The sequence below is a fragment of the Mobula birostris genome, chromosome 6, assembly GCF_030028105.1.
Source record: "Mobula birostris isolate sMobBir1 chromosome 6, sMobBir1.hap1, whole genome shotgun sequence".
In the NCBI taxonomy this organism is placed as follows: domain Eukaryota; kingdom Metazoa; phylum Chordata; class Chondrichthyes; order Myliobatiformes; family Myliobatidae; genus Mobula; species Mobula birostris.
Genome location: NC_092375.1, coordinates 28,197,975 through 28,210,855, shown reverse-complemented (window position 1 = coordinate 28,210,855; position 12,881 = coordinate 28,197,975). Strand labels below are relative to the sequence as shown.

General features: G+C 41.7%; 1 protein-coding gene across 5 annotated transcripts in view; it reads left to right on the top strand.

Annotated features, from left to right (window-relative positions):
• Positions 1 to 526: 526 nt before the first annotated feature.
• Positions 527 to 12,881, top strand: part of eva1c (eva-1 homolog C (C. elegans)) — a 123,607-nt gene continuing 111,252 nt past the window's right edge. For 4 of the 5 annotated variants that reach the window (XM_072260092.1, XM_072260087.1, XM_072260090.1 and 1 more), the window contains exon 1: positions 527 to 2,156. In XM_072260092.1, coding sequence (XP_072116193.1) covers positions 2,045 to 2,156 — 112 coding nt within the window. In that variant the 5' untranslated portion in view covers positions 527 to 2,044. The remainder of the gene's footprint in view (positions 2,157 to 12,881) is intronic. The other variant, XM_072260091.1, reaches the window with a different exon arrangement.

Below are 12,881 nucleotides of genomic sequence, written 5' to 3'. Positions count from 1 at the left end.
CAACTTTAAGACTGTAACTTTTTGCAATGCAAATTACGTCAATTTAGACTTCTTTGGAAACCTCTGTTTTTGACGCTTTTGAAAGGATAAATTGTTTTGAAAACAAAAAATTAATATCAAGTGCATCGGGTTCGGATGGTGCAATAGGTATTGTGCACTTAAAAAGCTGGGAGCAGAATGTTTAAGTTTCTTTGCAAAACGATAGACGTCACACAGGTGCGTAACTTTGCTTATAGACATAGAATTAATTATTCCGAGTATGAACTGGCCCGGCCGATTCCCACCTTACTTGCGCAGGACATTTTCAGGTAACACTGCCCTGTGACTTTGCACAATAAACTGTAATTACTCTCTACGTTGAATTATACTCTCATTTTCTCCGTATCATGTACATGGTTCTACATTCGGGCTTTTAGTTCTGGCTCACGTACGTGGCTCATCAGACCCAGGAAAAGTTGTCGTCTCCATTAATTCAAGGTTAGTGGGGAAAACAGGATTACAATTGGTTCCGCCCACGGCCGCTGACGCTCCCGTGTTGTCAATTCAACCACCGAAACAGGCGCGGTGGGGATCTTACCTAAAGATCCTACAGCTGACCAATCGTTTTTGTGGAAGTGATAACGAGAAGGTGATGTGGCGGCGAAAATTAAGGAATAGGAGTTACTAAAAAAAACGTGAGCTGCCAGGAGCAACAGGAGGCGCAAAGCGAACAGCAGTGGTAAAGTTTCAGGAACCGAGTTGGAAGGAGCGGGCAGGAGCTGGGCGCTTGCAGCTGCCAGTGAAAATGGCAAGGAGGGAAGCGTCATCACTTCTCCGGTCCGGCAAAACAGGGGGCGAGAGGTGATGGAAAAACCAGAGCCACAGCAAAATATTCCTCAAAATGGGAATGAAGGCAGCCCTGACGTTTTCCTAAATTCAGCCTGCACGACAGTGACTTAGCTAAATCGAAAGGTTGTCCGAATTAAATCCTTTCGGAGCACCATCCGTAGGCGGCACGAAATACCTGGATTGCGCAACGTGGAGCTGAATTGCAAAACAAAATCAAGCGCAATATATTTTAAAGGACTAATCTTTGGCGAATTACAATGGGATTAATAGGTGTTGTGGATAACGCAGGCATGGAATAATACCTGAGCGTTGAACATAGTCTTTACCAAACGATTTATACATAAATGCAAACTGGGGACCAAACAATTTTGGAGGAAGCTACGAGCCACACCTCCAAAAGTCGGGGAAATAAACTGCAATCAACAGCAATAGCGGCCAAAAAGCGTAACGGTGCAGGATGGAAGCAATTCGAGTTGGTTTTGTCAGAGAACTTTGTACCAGGTGGGGTGAGAAGCTACGCATGATTTAATGTCTAAGCGTCAAATAACACCGGGCAGTTGCGTTAAGGAAGTTGTAATTGCGGTAAAACAATCATTTTGTAACTAGAGACGCAACCGGCTGGACATTCAACAGGAAATTAATACTCAGATCAGCAGCTTTAGCTTGCGCCCTAAACTGGACACCTCTGCCCTCTTGCTTGGGAATCTGCACATCCACCCTTCGGGTGGTGGGGTTCATCGTCCTCGTGCCTTGCGGTAGTGCTCGTGTCTTCCAGGGGTGGGGTCCTATTTCCCACGCGCCCCCAGGTGTGGGATTCGATTATATCCCACGCGCCCCCAGGGTCGGGTTCTCTTTCACGAGTCCCCGGGGCTAGGGTTGTGTTCTATCCCACGCGTCTACGCTGGTGAGATTCCAGCCTTTCAGTACACCCCCACCCCACAGGGCGAGAGTTTCTTTTCCTTCCCTCGGGCGCCCGCGGGTGGCTTGGATTGCGTCATTCCACGCCTCAGTCGGGTGGGCGTGCCCTCGAACTGTGTGCCCAAGGCGGCCACTTTCTGTGGATCCTGTGAAGCGAGGTGACAACTCATAGCATCTGCTCTTTTCCTGGCATTGGCACTCCCGGGCTGAGGACTGGACCTGTGGGGCGAACGTCACTTAGAAATGGGCGTACAAGGGCAGATTTGAAATGATGTGAACTCCTGACTGCACTTGCACGATGACCCTGTTCGATGGAAGTCAAAGGAGACAGATACCAGCACTTGCCATTGTGATCTACCTGCTTATACTTACCCAGACCAAAGAGATGAACGCCTCAGGCATTTTTTCAGGTAAGGAACGAATTTTTTTTCACAAGAACTAATATGCACTTGACAGTTAGCAGAAAGAAGAAAAAGCTGAAAAGCATTCGGTATTGTTTCTACTTCTATATGCGACTTGGTAGTTTTGTAAAGTCAATCTTTTTATTTATTCTCGTCCGAGTGGCATCTAATCTACTGACACAACTTTCTGTACCCGGTCATAACATTTTGACATTTGCTTTGTTATTACGTGAATCGTTATTTACCTCATATCTTCCCTTTGATAGCTACGTTTTTGATATCTATATTGAAATGATTCTATAATATTAGTCTGGCGCGTTATCCCATCTACTTCGCCATGCAGAATGTTAAAAACTTGTTTTTGGAGGTAACGTTGGTATTGTGGACTTCTGTTGTGCAACACGAAGCATATAAGGGAAATGGGATTACCTCCAGATGACAGTAGAAGTCCCATTGCTCTTGTCCCCACGCGAACATTTTTAACATTGTCTACTTACGCTCTTTTCTTAAAATGCCTTTTGCTTTTTCTCTTGGTATGTTTTACTGTAGCATAAGCACTCAGTAGCCACTTTACTGTATTAGGTATCTCCTGTTGCAAGTTCAGAGATGCTCTTCTGCACACCACCGTGGTTATTTAAGTTACTGTCGCTTTCCCGTCATCTTGAACCCATCTGGTCATTCTCCCAGGACCGCTCTCATTAACAAGATGTTTTCTCCCACAGAACTGCTGCTCACTAGATTTTTTTCAGGGTTTTTTTTTTTGCATCATTTCCTGCAAAACTCTAGAGACTATTGTGCGAGAAAATACCAAGAGATGAGCTGTTTCTGAGATGCTCTAACCACCCACTTCTGGCATCAAAAATCATTCAGTCAAAGTCACTTACATCACGTTTCTTCCCCATTCTGATGTTTGGCCTGAATAGCAACTGAGCCCCTTGACCATGCCTGCATGCTTTTATGCATTCAGTTGTTGCCACATGACTGGCTGATTAGAAATTTGCAATAATGAGCAGGTGTATTGGTTGGTGCATCTAATAAAGTGACAAGTGAGTATCACAGCTTGGCATGGAAACACCAATGCCCAGGAATAAAAAAGGCTGCAGAAAGTGGTGGACACAGCCCAGTCTATCACAGGCAAAACCCTCCCCACCACTGAGTATATTACATGAAGCACTGCCACTAGAAAGCAGCATCTGTCATCAAAGACCCCCACCATCCACACAAATGCCCTTTTCTCACTTCTACCATTCAGCAGGACAATAGCCTTAATTCCCACCCCAACAGGTTCAGAAATAGTTGTTACCCTATAACCAACATTCTTCTGAATGAGTGTGGATAACTTCAATCACCACTAGATTCTTTACAACTCTTGTTCTCATTTTTTTTATTTGCACAGTTTGTTTTCTTTTGCACATTTGTTGCTTGTCAGTCTTTGTTTATGTACAGTTTTTGTGAAATTATGTTGTATTTTTTTCCTGTAAATGCTTCCAAGAAAATGAATCTCAAGGGAATATAGTGCCTTGAAAATGTATTCAGCCCCCACAACTATTTTCACATTCTTACTGTCTCATTTTCTATATTTAAAATATATTGAAGTAGGATTTTTGAGCTAATCTATAAAACATTGCACATTACGTCAAATCAAAAGAAAAATTCTCAAATCTGTTGACAGTTTACTAAAAATTATAATCCAAAATTGTGAGCTGAAAAAGTATCCACCCCCTTTGTAATTACTACGCCAACTTTCCCCTGTAGCTATATGTTGCCTTACCAACTCATCCAATTTGTTGATATAGAAAATAGGAGGATCACCTGTTCTCGATGAATTTATAAGAATACTGTAAATACACCCTCCTTCTGTAAGGTCCAATAGTATGGTAGATTTTCAACAGCCCAAACCAAAATGAAGCCAAAAGAGCATTCAAGACATGATAATAGAGAAGCACAGATCTGGTGAAGGGTATAAGACCATCTCAGAGGCTCTGGACATAGCTGGGGCTGGGAGCTCAGTGCTGTTCAGCATGAAAGAGTGGAAAAAATATGAAACCACAGCCGCACTGCCTGGGTAAAGGGTACTCATGGAAGAGTGGCAAGGAAGAATAATCTGTCAGGAAAAAAAAGCATAACTTTGCATGTAAAAACTCTGACAAAGGGAAGAAAGTCTTTTGGTTAGATGAGACAAAAATGGCACCTTTTGGCCTCAACACTAAGCAGTACATGTGACATAAATCTCATATAGCCAGGTAATGGCATCCTTAATGTAAGGCACAGTGGAGGTGGTGTCATGCTAAGGGAAGCAAGAAAAAAACTGCAGATGCTAGAAATCCGAGCAACGCAGACAAAATGCTGAAGGATCTCAGCAGAGCATGCAGCATCTATGGAAATAAGTACAGTCAATGTTTTGGGCTGAGAAACATTGACTGTACTTTTTTCCGTAGATGCTGCCTGGCCTGCTGAGTTCCTCCAGCATTTTGTGTGTGTTGTCATGTTATGGGGGTGCTTTTCAACAGCAGAGACTGGACGTCTGGTCAGGATTGATGGGAAGATGAATACAGATACATTCTGGATAAAAACGTGCTAGCCTCTGCCAGAAAGCTTAAACTGGAGAGGAAGTTTATCTTTCAACAGGACGTTGCCTCGGAGCACACTGCCAGAGCAACCAGGGAGTGGTTTCAAATGAAAAAAAAATTATGTTCTTAAGTCGCCCATCAGAGTCTTGACCTTAACCCAAATAAATGTCTCTGGCAAGATCTCAAGCTTGTTGTCCATTGCTGCTCCCCAACTAACCTGACATAGCTTGAGCAATTTTGCAAGGAAGAATGGGCAAACCTTGCCCCATCACGTTGTGCACAGCTAATAGAGACTTATCCAAAAGGACTACTAGCTGTAATAGCTGTGATAGATGGTTCAACTAAGTACTGAGCAAAGAGGAATGAATACTTTTGACCTGCTGACATTTCAGTTTTTGAATTTTAGGTGTTCTTGCACTGCAATTTTCCCTGTTTTTTGGGCTCTACTATGGAAAAAAAAGGAGCATGTGATTCCCAAAAATAAAGTCCTCAGTTAAATAGATCAAAATCCCTGGTTGTAATATTCATTTAGTAAACAAATGGTTGAGGGGTGACCTACACATACTTTGATAATAAATTGACTTTGAACTTTGAGCTTTGAGTTGCTTTAACAGTTGGTAAAAATTTTTTCATGGGTCAAGCGAACCACAGCATGAAGGTTTATATCAGGATTTTGGTGTGACCCACAATGGTATCTCTAATTAGGCTGCCTTTTATTTATTTTCTTTTCCGCTGGGCATTTATGCTGTATGTTCCGCCAGTCAGTAACTGGAAATAGCATTGCCTTTGAATATATTGTTGTTAGTAGTTCTAAAGTCCTCCACAAAATTCTGATCTCTCCTAGTGTTACAAATTAGTGGCTCGGTAGTTTTGATCCAAAATACTCAGCCAAATAAATATCATCAGGGATCAAGGAAGAGTGCCACTTATTACAAGATTATGCAAGTTGCTTAAGTTCTCTCATCAGCTTAATCCATTAAAATAATATAATAGTCACTGGAAGACATATAAGGACGCCCTTTAACCAACTGTTCTTCTCTGTCAGGAAGTCTATGGCCTCCACTCCTATAGTGAACATGACCTAGACAGGATACATGTTGTCATGGGATAAAAATGAAAGCAGAGTTTGCCACACTGTAACATGCTATACTCCTGCTCCAGTACACTGTACTATACATTTCCCCTTAACTCTTCATTAACTTCCATCAGTACTCCCTTTACATTCAACATTATTAGAAATTGAAACAGAGAACTTGTAATCAAATTCCTGGAGCTGTGAGCTGTAGGAATTTTAACCATTTAACCAAATATAGAAGAGCAGCAAACCCCAGCCCCTCCCAACTCTGTTTTCCCTGAAAACCATGTAATCAACAATATTCTGGTCCTTCTCTTCTTTAACTGCATTTAATAATAGCTGTAATATCATATATTTCATCCTGTATAACTGTGTAAAATAGCTAGCAAACATTCATACTGAATAAGAGCACGAATGTTAGCTTAAAATCGCAATTTGACTGATCACAATTTGATTTGGACAGGCATCCAGCGGTGGGAGCAGCATAAAATGCTGAATCAGTGCCGCTGGATGCCTGTCCAAATCAAAGCAGCGCAATCACTGATAACTTTCATGTCACTTTTTAAGGTTGAGTTATTATTAAGTTAGCAAGTTCTAAACTACTTATGTCATTTTATGAAGCTGTGTGCTTCTCTGCAGATGTAAATACTGTATATCTTTACTTGCATTTTCTGTGATCAGTCAAATTGCGATTTTAAGCTAACATTCGTGCTCTTATTCAGTATGAATGTTTGCTAGCTATTTTACACAGTTATACAGGATGAAATATATGATATTACAGCTATTATTAAATGCAGTTAAAGAAGAGAAGGACCAGAATATTGTTGATTACATGGTTTTCAGGGAAAACAGAGTTGGGAGGGGCTGGGATTTGCTGCTCTTCTATATTTGCTGTTTCAATTATTGTTTTGAGGAGGGATGTTATCCAAGAAAAATAAAAGAAATGTCATAAATGGTCACCTATTTATTTATTTATTGAGATACAGAACTGAATAGGCCCTTACTCCTCTTTGAGCCCCACCGCTCAGCAATCCCCGAAGTTAGTCCTCGCCTAATCACGGGACAATTTATAATGACCAATTAACCTACCAAGCAGTATGTCTTTGGACTGTGGGAGGAAGCCCTCGCAGTCTTGGGGAGAATATGCAATCCCTTTCCAGGCGGTGGTGGGAATTGAACCCAGGTCACAGGTACTGTAGAACATTGTGCTAACCACTGCACTACTGTACCACCCAGCTTAATGCTGGACTGTGGGCCACCAAACACTTACAGCAATATATAAAATCGAAGAAGCAAGCATTTATTTGGAAGTCCTTAAACCAAAGGGCAGTATGTGTAGATTTTATCTACCCCAACAAAAGCAGTATAAGAAACATAAGGGTTTATGGAAGATGTATTCAGGAGAACTTTTAAACGTGGTATATCAACGTGGATAGGAACAGTTTGAACATGATTTTAGAAAATAAAGCTGGGATAGCAACGATATTGGTGGTGGTGATCATAATAGTTTTGTAATGGTAAAGAATAAACATAAACAAGTTGTAAAAGTTCTACTTTGGAATAACGCCAAATTTTTGAGACTAAGAAATGATTTAGCAAAAATGCATGGCAGGCAGCTAATTTTGACTTGCATCAGAGGAGTGGGAGGTATCAAAGACTGAAACTGAGTTCAGAGCATGTATGTTCCCACAAAGAAATGTGTGTGAAAGTAATTCCTGCCTCCTTCCCAGATGTTAAAGGAAAAAAGGGCGGTCAGTGTCCAACACACAACTTTGCAAAACTCCAAGCACAGAAAGTGTGAAATAAGAAGCAAAGAGTTTATTGAAAAATATACTGATGGGCAAAATCAAGATAAAAGATATTTAAAAATATATAAAAAGCCAGAAAAAAGCAATGATGATTGTGCATGAGGGTGCTAAAATTACAGGTCTCAAAGTTCACACTCCAGAGTGGATATTCCCTGTGCATGGGTACATGTGCTTGCAACACTGTGTGTCTGACAGAGTGATCAGCAGCACTGGGGCTCCACAGGGGACTGTCTTGTCTCCCTTTCTCTTCACCATTTATACCTCCGACTTCAACTACTGCACAGAGTCTTGTCATCTTCAGAAGTTTTCAGATGATTCTGCTGTAGTTGGATGCATCAGCAGGGGAGATGAGGCTGAGTACAGGGGTACGGTAGGAAACTTTATCACATGGTGTGAGCAGAATTATCTGCAGCTTAATGTGAAAAAGACTAAGGAGCTGGTGGTAGACCTGAGGAGAGCTAAGGTACCAGTGACCCCTGTTTCCATCCAGGGGGTCAGTGTGGACATGGTGGAGGATTACAAATACCTGGGGATACGAATTGACAATAAACTGGACTGGTCAAAGAACACTGAGGCTGTCTACAAGAAGGGTCAGAACCGTCTCTACTTCCTGAGGAGACTGAGGTCCTTTAACATCTGCCGGACGATGCTGAGGATGTTCTACGAGTCTGTGGTGGCCAGTGCTATCATGTTTGCTGTTGTGTGCTGGAGCAGCTGGCTGAGGGTAGCAGACACCAACAGAATCAACAAACTCATTCGTAAGGCCAGTGATGTTGTGGGGATGGAACTGGACTCTCTCACAGTGGTGCCTGAAAAGAGGATGCTGTCTAAGTTGCATGCCATCTTGGTCAATGTCTCCCATCCACTACATAATGTACTGGGTGGGCACAGGAGTACATTCAGCCAGAGACGCATTCCACCAAGATGCAGCACAGAGTGTCATAGGAAGTCATTCCTGCCTATGGCCATCAAACTTTACAACTCCTCCCTTGGAGGGTCAGACACCCTGAGCCAATAGGCTGGTCCTGGACTTATTTCATAATTTACTGGCATAATTTACATATTACTATTCAACTATTTATGGTTCTATTACTATTTATTATTTATGGTGCAACTGTAATGAAAACCAATTTCCCCCGGGAACAATAAAGTATGACTATGACTATGACAAATGGGCTTCATTGAACAAGATTCTAATCAAGTAGCAAGGAGGTGCATGCGTACCAAATGATGGAAGATGAAGACCTCAGAACGAGTTATGGTGAAAGGATCATTTTCACATCTAGAACATGTTAAGACGGGCCAAGTGGCCTGTTCTTGTCAAAAACTTAATAATGTTCTAACTGACACCACACATTCTCCAAAAAGTCCTTCAAATTCATTAGAATCTGAATCTAACAAACTATTGTTAGTGGCCTTTCCCAGGCTAACATCTCCACCAGTAAGAAGTTAGCTACACTCAGTTAATTACATTATATGGCCACATCATTCACTTGCCTTGAGGAACGACTGCTTTTTCCCAGATTTGTCACAGATTGAGATTACCATGTGGATGAATGGAAAGTTTCAAATGTTCTCAAAGACTCTTTTAAGAAGTGGAGGGATGGGTTAGTAAATTTGCTGATGACACAAAAGTTGGAGGTGTTGTGGATGGTGTGGAGGGCTGTCAGAGGTTACAGCGGGACATCAATATTATGCAGAACTGGGCTGAGAAGTGGCAGATGAAGTTCAACCCAGATAAGTGTGAGGTGATTCATTTTCGTAGGTGAAATATGACGGCAGAATATAGTTGTAGTGGTAAGACTCTTGGCAGTATGGAGGATCAGAGGAATCTTGGGGTCGGGGTCCGGGTCCATAGGATACTCAAAGCTGCTACACAGGTTGACTCTGTGGTTAAGAAGGCATATGGTGCATTGGCCTTCATCAACCGTGGTACTGAGTTTAGGAGACGAGAGGTAATGTGCAGCTATGTAGGACCATAGTCAGACTCCACTTGGAGTACTGTGCTCATTTCTGGTCGCCTCACTATAGAAAGGATGTGGAAACCATCGGAAGGGTGCAGAGGAGATTTACAAGGATGTTGTCTGGATTGGGGAGCATGCCTTATGAGAATAGGTTGAGTGAACTCGGCCTTTTCTCCTTGGAGCGACGGAGGATGAGAGGTGACCTGATAGAGATGTATAAGATGATGAGAGGCATTGATTGTGTGGATAGTCAGAGGCTTTTTCTCAGAGCTGAAATAGCTAACACAAGAGAGCACAGTTTTAAGGTGCTTGGAAGTAGGTACAGAGGAGCTGGCAGGGGTAAGTTTTTTACGTAGAGAGTGGTGAGTGCGTGGAATGGGCTGCCGGCGACGGTGGTGGAGGTGGATATGATAGGGTCTCTTAAGAGACTCCTGGATAAGTACATGGGCTTAGAAAAATAGAGGGCTATGGGTAACCCTAGGTAATTTCTAAAGTAAGTACATGTTCGGCACAGCATTGTGGGCCGAAGGGCCTGTATTGTGCTGCAGGTTTTCTATGTTTCTAACAGAAGCATCTCCACTTACTCTGAGCACACTCAAAGTGGAGAAGGAGCATTTGGAATTGTACTGAGAAGCTTATGTCAGTGCATCAGGAACAGTGGAAGCCAAGGAGAAATGGAGGAAGGAGTCTGCCACCTTATTAACTCTCCACCCACCTGCCCTGTCAGCCATATCCTGCTCCATCTGCAGAGGTCCATGCTGTTCGCACCTTGACAGATATAGAGTTATTGGTAGTATTTAAGAAGCATCTCAACAAACATTTCTGTTGCCTAGGCACAGATGGCTATGGGCCAGTTGCTGGAAGATGGAATTAATACAGATGGGTGTCCACTGGCGACATGGATGTGATGGGCCAAATGGCTCGGACTGTAAAATATAACGGGTTAATCAGTTGAACATGCAATTCAGACCGTGGGTGTTGTAGTTCTATGTGTGGGGAGGGCAGACAACAGAAGATAATACATAAAATGTGATTCAGTACTGGGAAATGTAGAGAAACAGAAGGCAGGAGAGCATGTCCGTTAATCCCTCAACGTAACAGGTTTGATGGGTAGGATAGTTAAGAAATCGAGATTTCATGTCTTTATTTGCAGAAGCTTGGAATATAACAACAAGGAAATTCCTACTGGAATTCTGTGTGCAGGCCTGGTCAGGACACAACAGAAAGATATGATGACATCTGAGAAAGGTGCAGGGGAGGTTTATATGAATGTTGCTGGTGTTGGAGATTGGCTGGGCTGAAGTTGTTTACTTTGGAGCAGAGGAAGTAGATGGGAGATTGCACCCTGTGGCACAAACATCCTGGGATTCCAAGAAAGGATGAAAAGGATCAACCTATCTCTTTCATCGGCAAGAGGGCAGTAAGATAATTGGTAGGTGGAATAGGGGAGATTTGTAAAATAAATTCAGCCAGCGTGCCTGAAATGCTGATGGAAGCAAAAATACTCATCATCTTTAAGAAGTACTCGGATGAATACCTGATGTACAGTATGTGAACTATAGGGTTGTGAACTAGAAACTGCAAGTGTGCTTATTACAAATAATTCTTCTTATGTGAGTAACAAGATTATGATTCCAATGGCTTTACTGGCAGTACACAATTCTATGAAATTTTATTGACACATTAGGTGTTCTCCAGATTTTCACTGAAGTCTTCGATAATTTTAAGCTGTAGCAAGTGTAATACAGGGGTAAGCGTTGTGATGAAGGAAAACAAAACATCTCCATGTAAAAGGTAAGTACTGAAGCACAATGGAATCATCTGTCAACTGCAAATTGTAAGACAGTCGAGTTTTGTGGGGTCTGTGGTTTCTTCTTCATCCATCAGCCTTTCTGTTTCAGTGAGTGCAGCAACAGTTGTACACAATTCAGGGAGCACAGGGACTGCTTGATGGGATATTAATCGTTCTATGGATTCATGCATATCTATTGAATGTAATCCAGCAAACCCATCTTCCAAAGTGAACTGAGTGGAAAAATATAAAAGTTTTAAAAATTGATACAAATTGTGGTGGGTGGTTTTGCTTTTAACAAAGAATTGAGTTAGTCCTACCTTGTTCTAATTTCAAAGGCAGTACGAATAGATATCATCTTTACAAGATATCTGCCTTCAGATATATTTGCAAAGTAAGGTTAGAACATTTTTATTGGCTTGTTGACAATATGTTATGTAGTCTAATTCTTGATACTTTCCAATGAATATATTAAAGTTGATGTGAAGGCCATGCCACAGAAATACTATATTTCTGATGTTTAAATGCTGGCTAATCCATTTATAGTTTAAGGTACTGTGATTAGAGTACAGAAGGTGAAGTGATCCTGGTAGTTCATGATACCGTGTGAAGAACTACATGCAGAGCTGAGCGAGAATTAGGGGAAATAATAAATGTAAGAAGTAGCTGATGGATCTAAATTCATTGGTTGCACGCTTCCTGTTCTTCCAACTTCTATAGCAGTGAGATTTTCATAAGCATAAGTTACAAGCAATAAATCAAGGGCAAAGCTTGAAATCTGTGCTTAACTGTTTCCTTAAATTCACAGCTGTCACACTATTATTTAAAGCAACAGTATAAAAACTGCCCAGGGAAAGATGAGACTAATTATTTTCAAGGAAAAGGTAAAAGTAAGTGAAAACACATGGCAAAGACATAACTCAGCCTTTCGCTTGATTTTCTGCAACTTTAGTGACTTAATACGCCCTTTAATCTAATTGAAAGTAATCACTTCATGCAGTCATTTCAGAAGAAGCATGACATTGACAAAAAAATACTGATTCGGAAGAGGGAGATATCAGAATAAATGAATTAGTTTGGAATAAGAAGCAGGTCAATAAAACAGCATAGAGAAACAAGAGACTGCAGTTGCTGAAATTTGGAGTGAAAGTAAACTGATGGAAGAACTCATTGAGTCAAGTTTCAATTTCAGATAACCTGCACCCCCTATGTCCTCTCTTTTTCGCTTCCTTCAGCTTTTCCACACTCCTCCCCCAAATTTGGTTCCCACTACATACCTCCTCTTATCCCGCCCTTCTCTTGCACTTTTCAATGCTGGCCAAACTTCTCTTTCCTCTTCAGTCCTAATGCATAAACTTGACTCAAAACCTTGTCATGTCCCTGGTGCCCCTGGAGATGCTGTCTGACCGTTAAGTTCTTCCTGCAATCCTCCTAGTCACATAGGCATATGCATGATATGCAAGTGTTCACAGTAGGGTAACAGTTAGCAGAATGCTTTACAGTGCCAGTGACACAGGTTCAATTC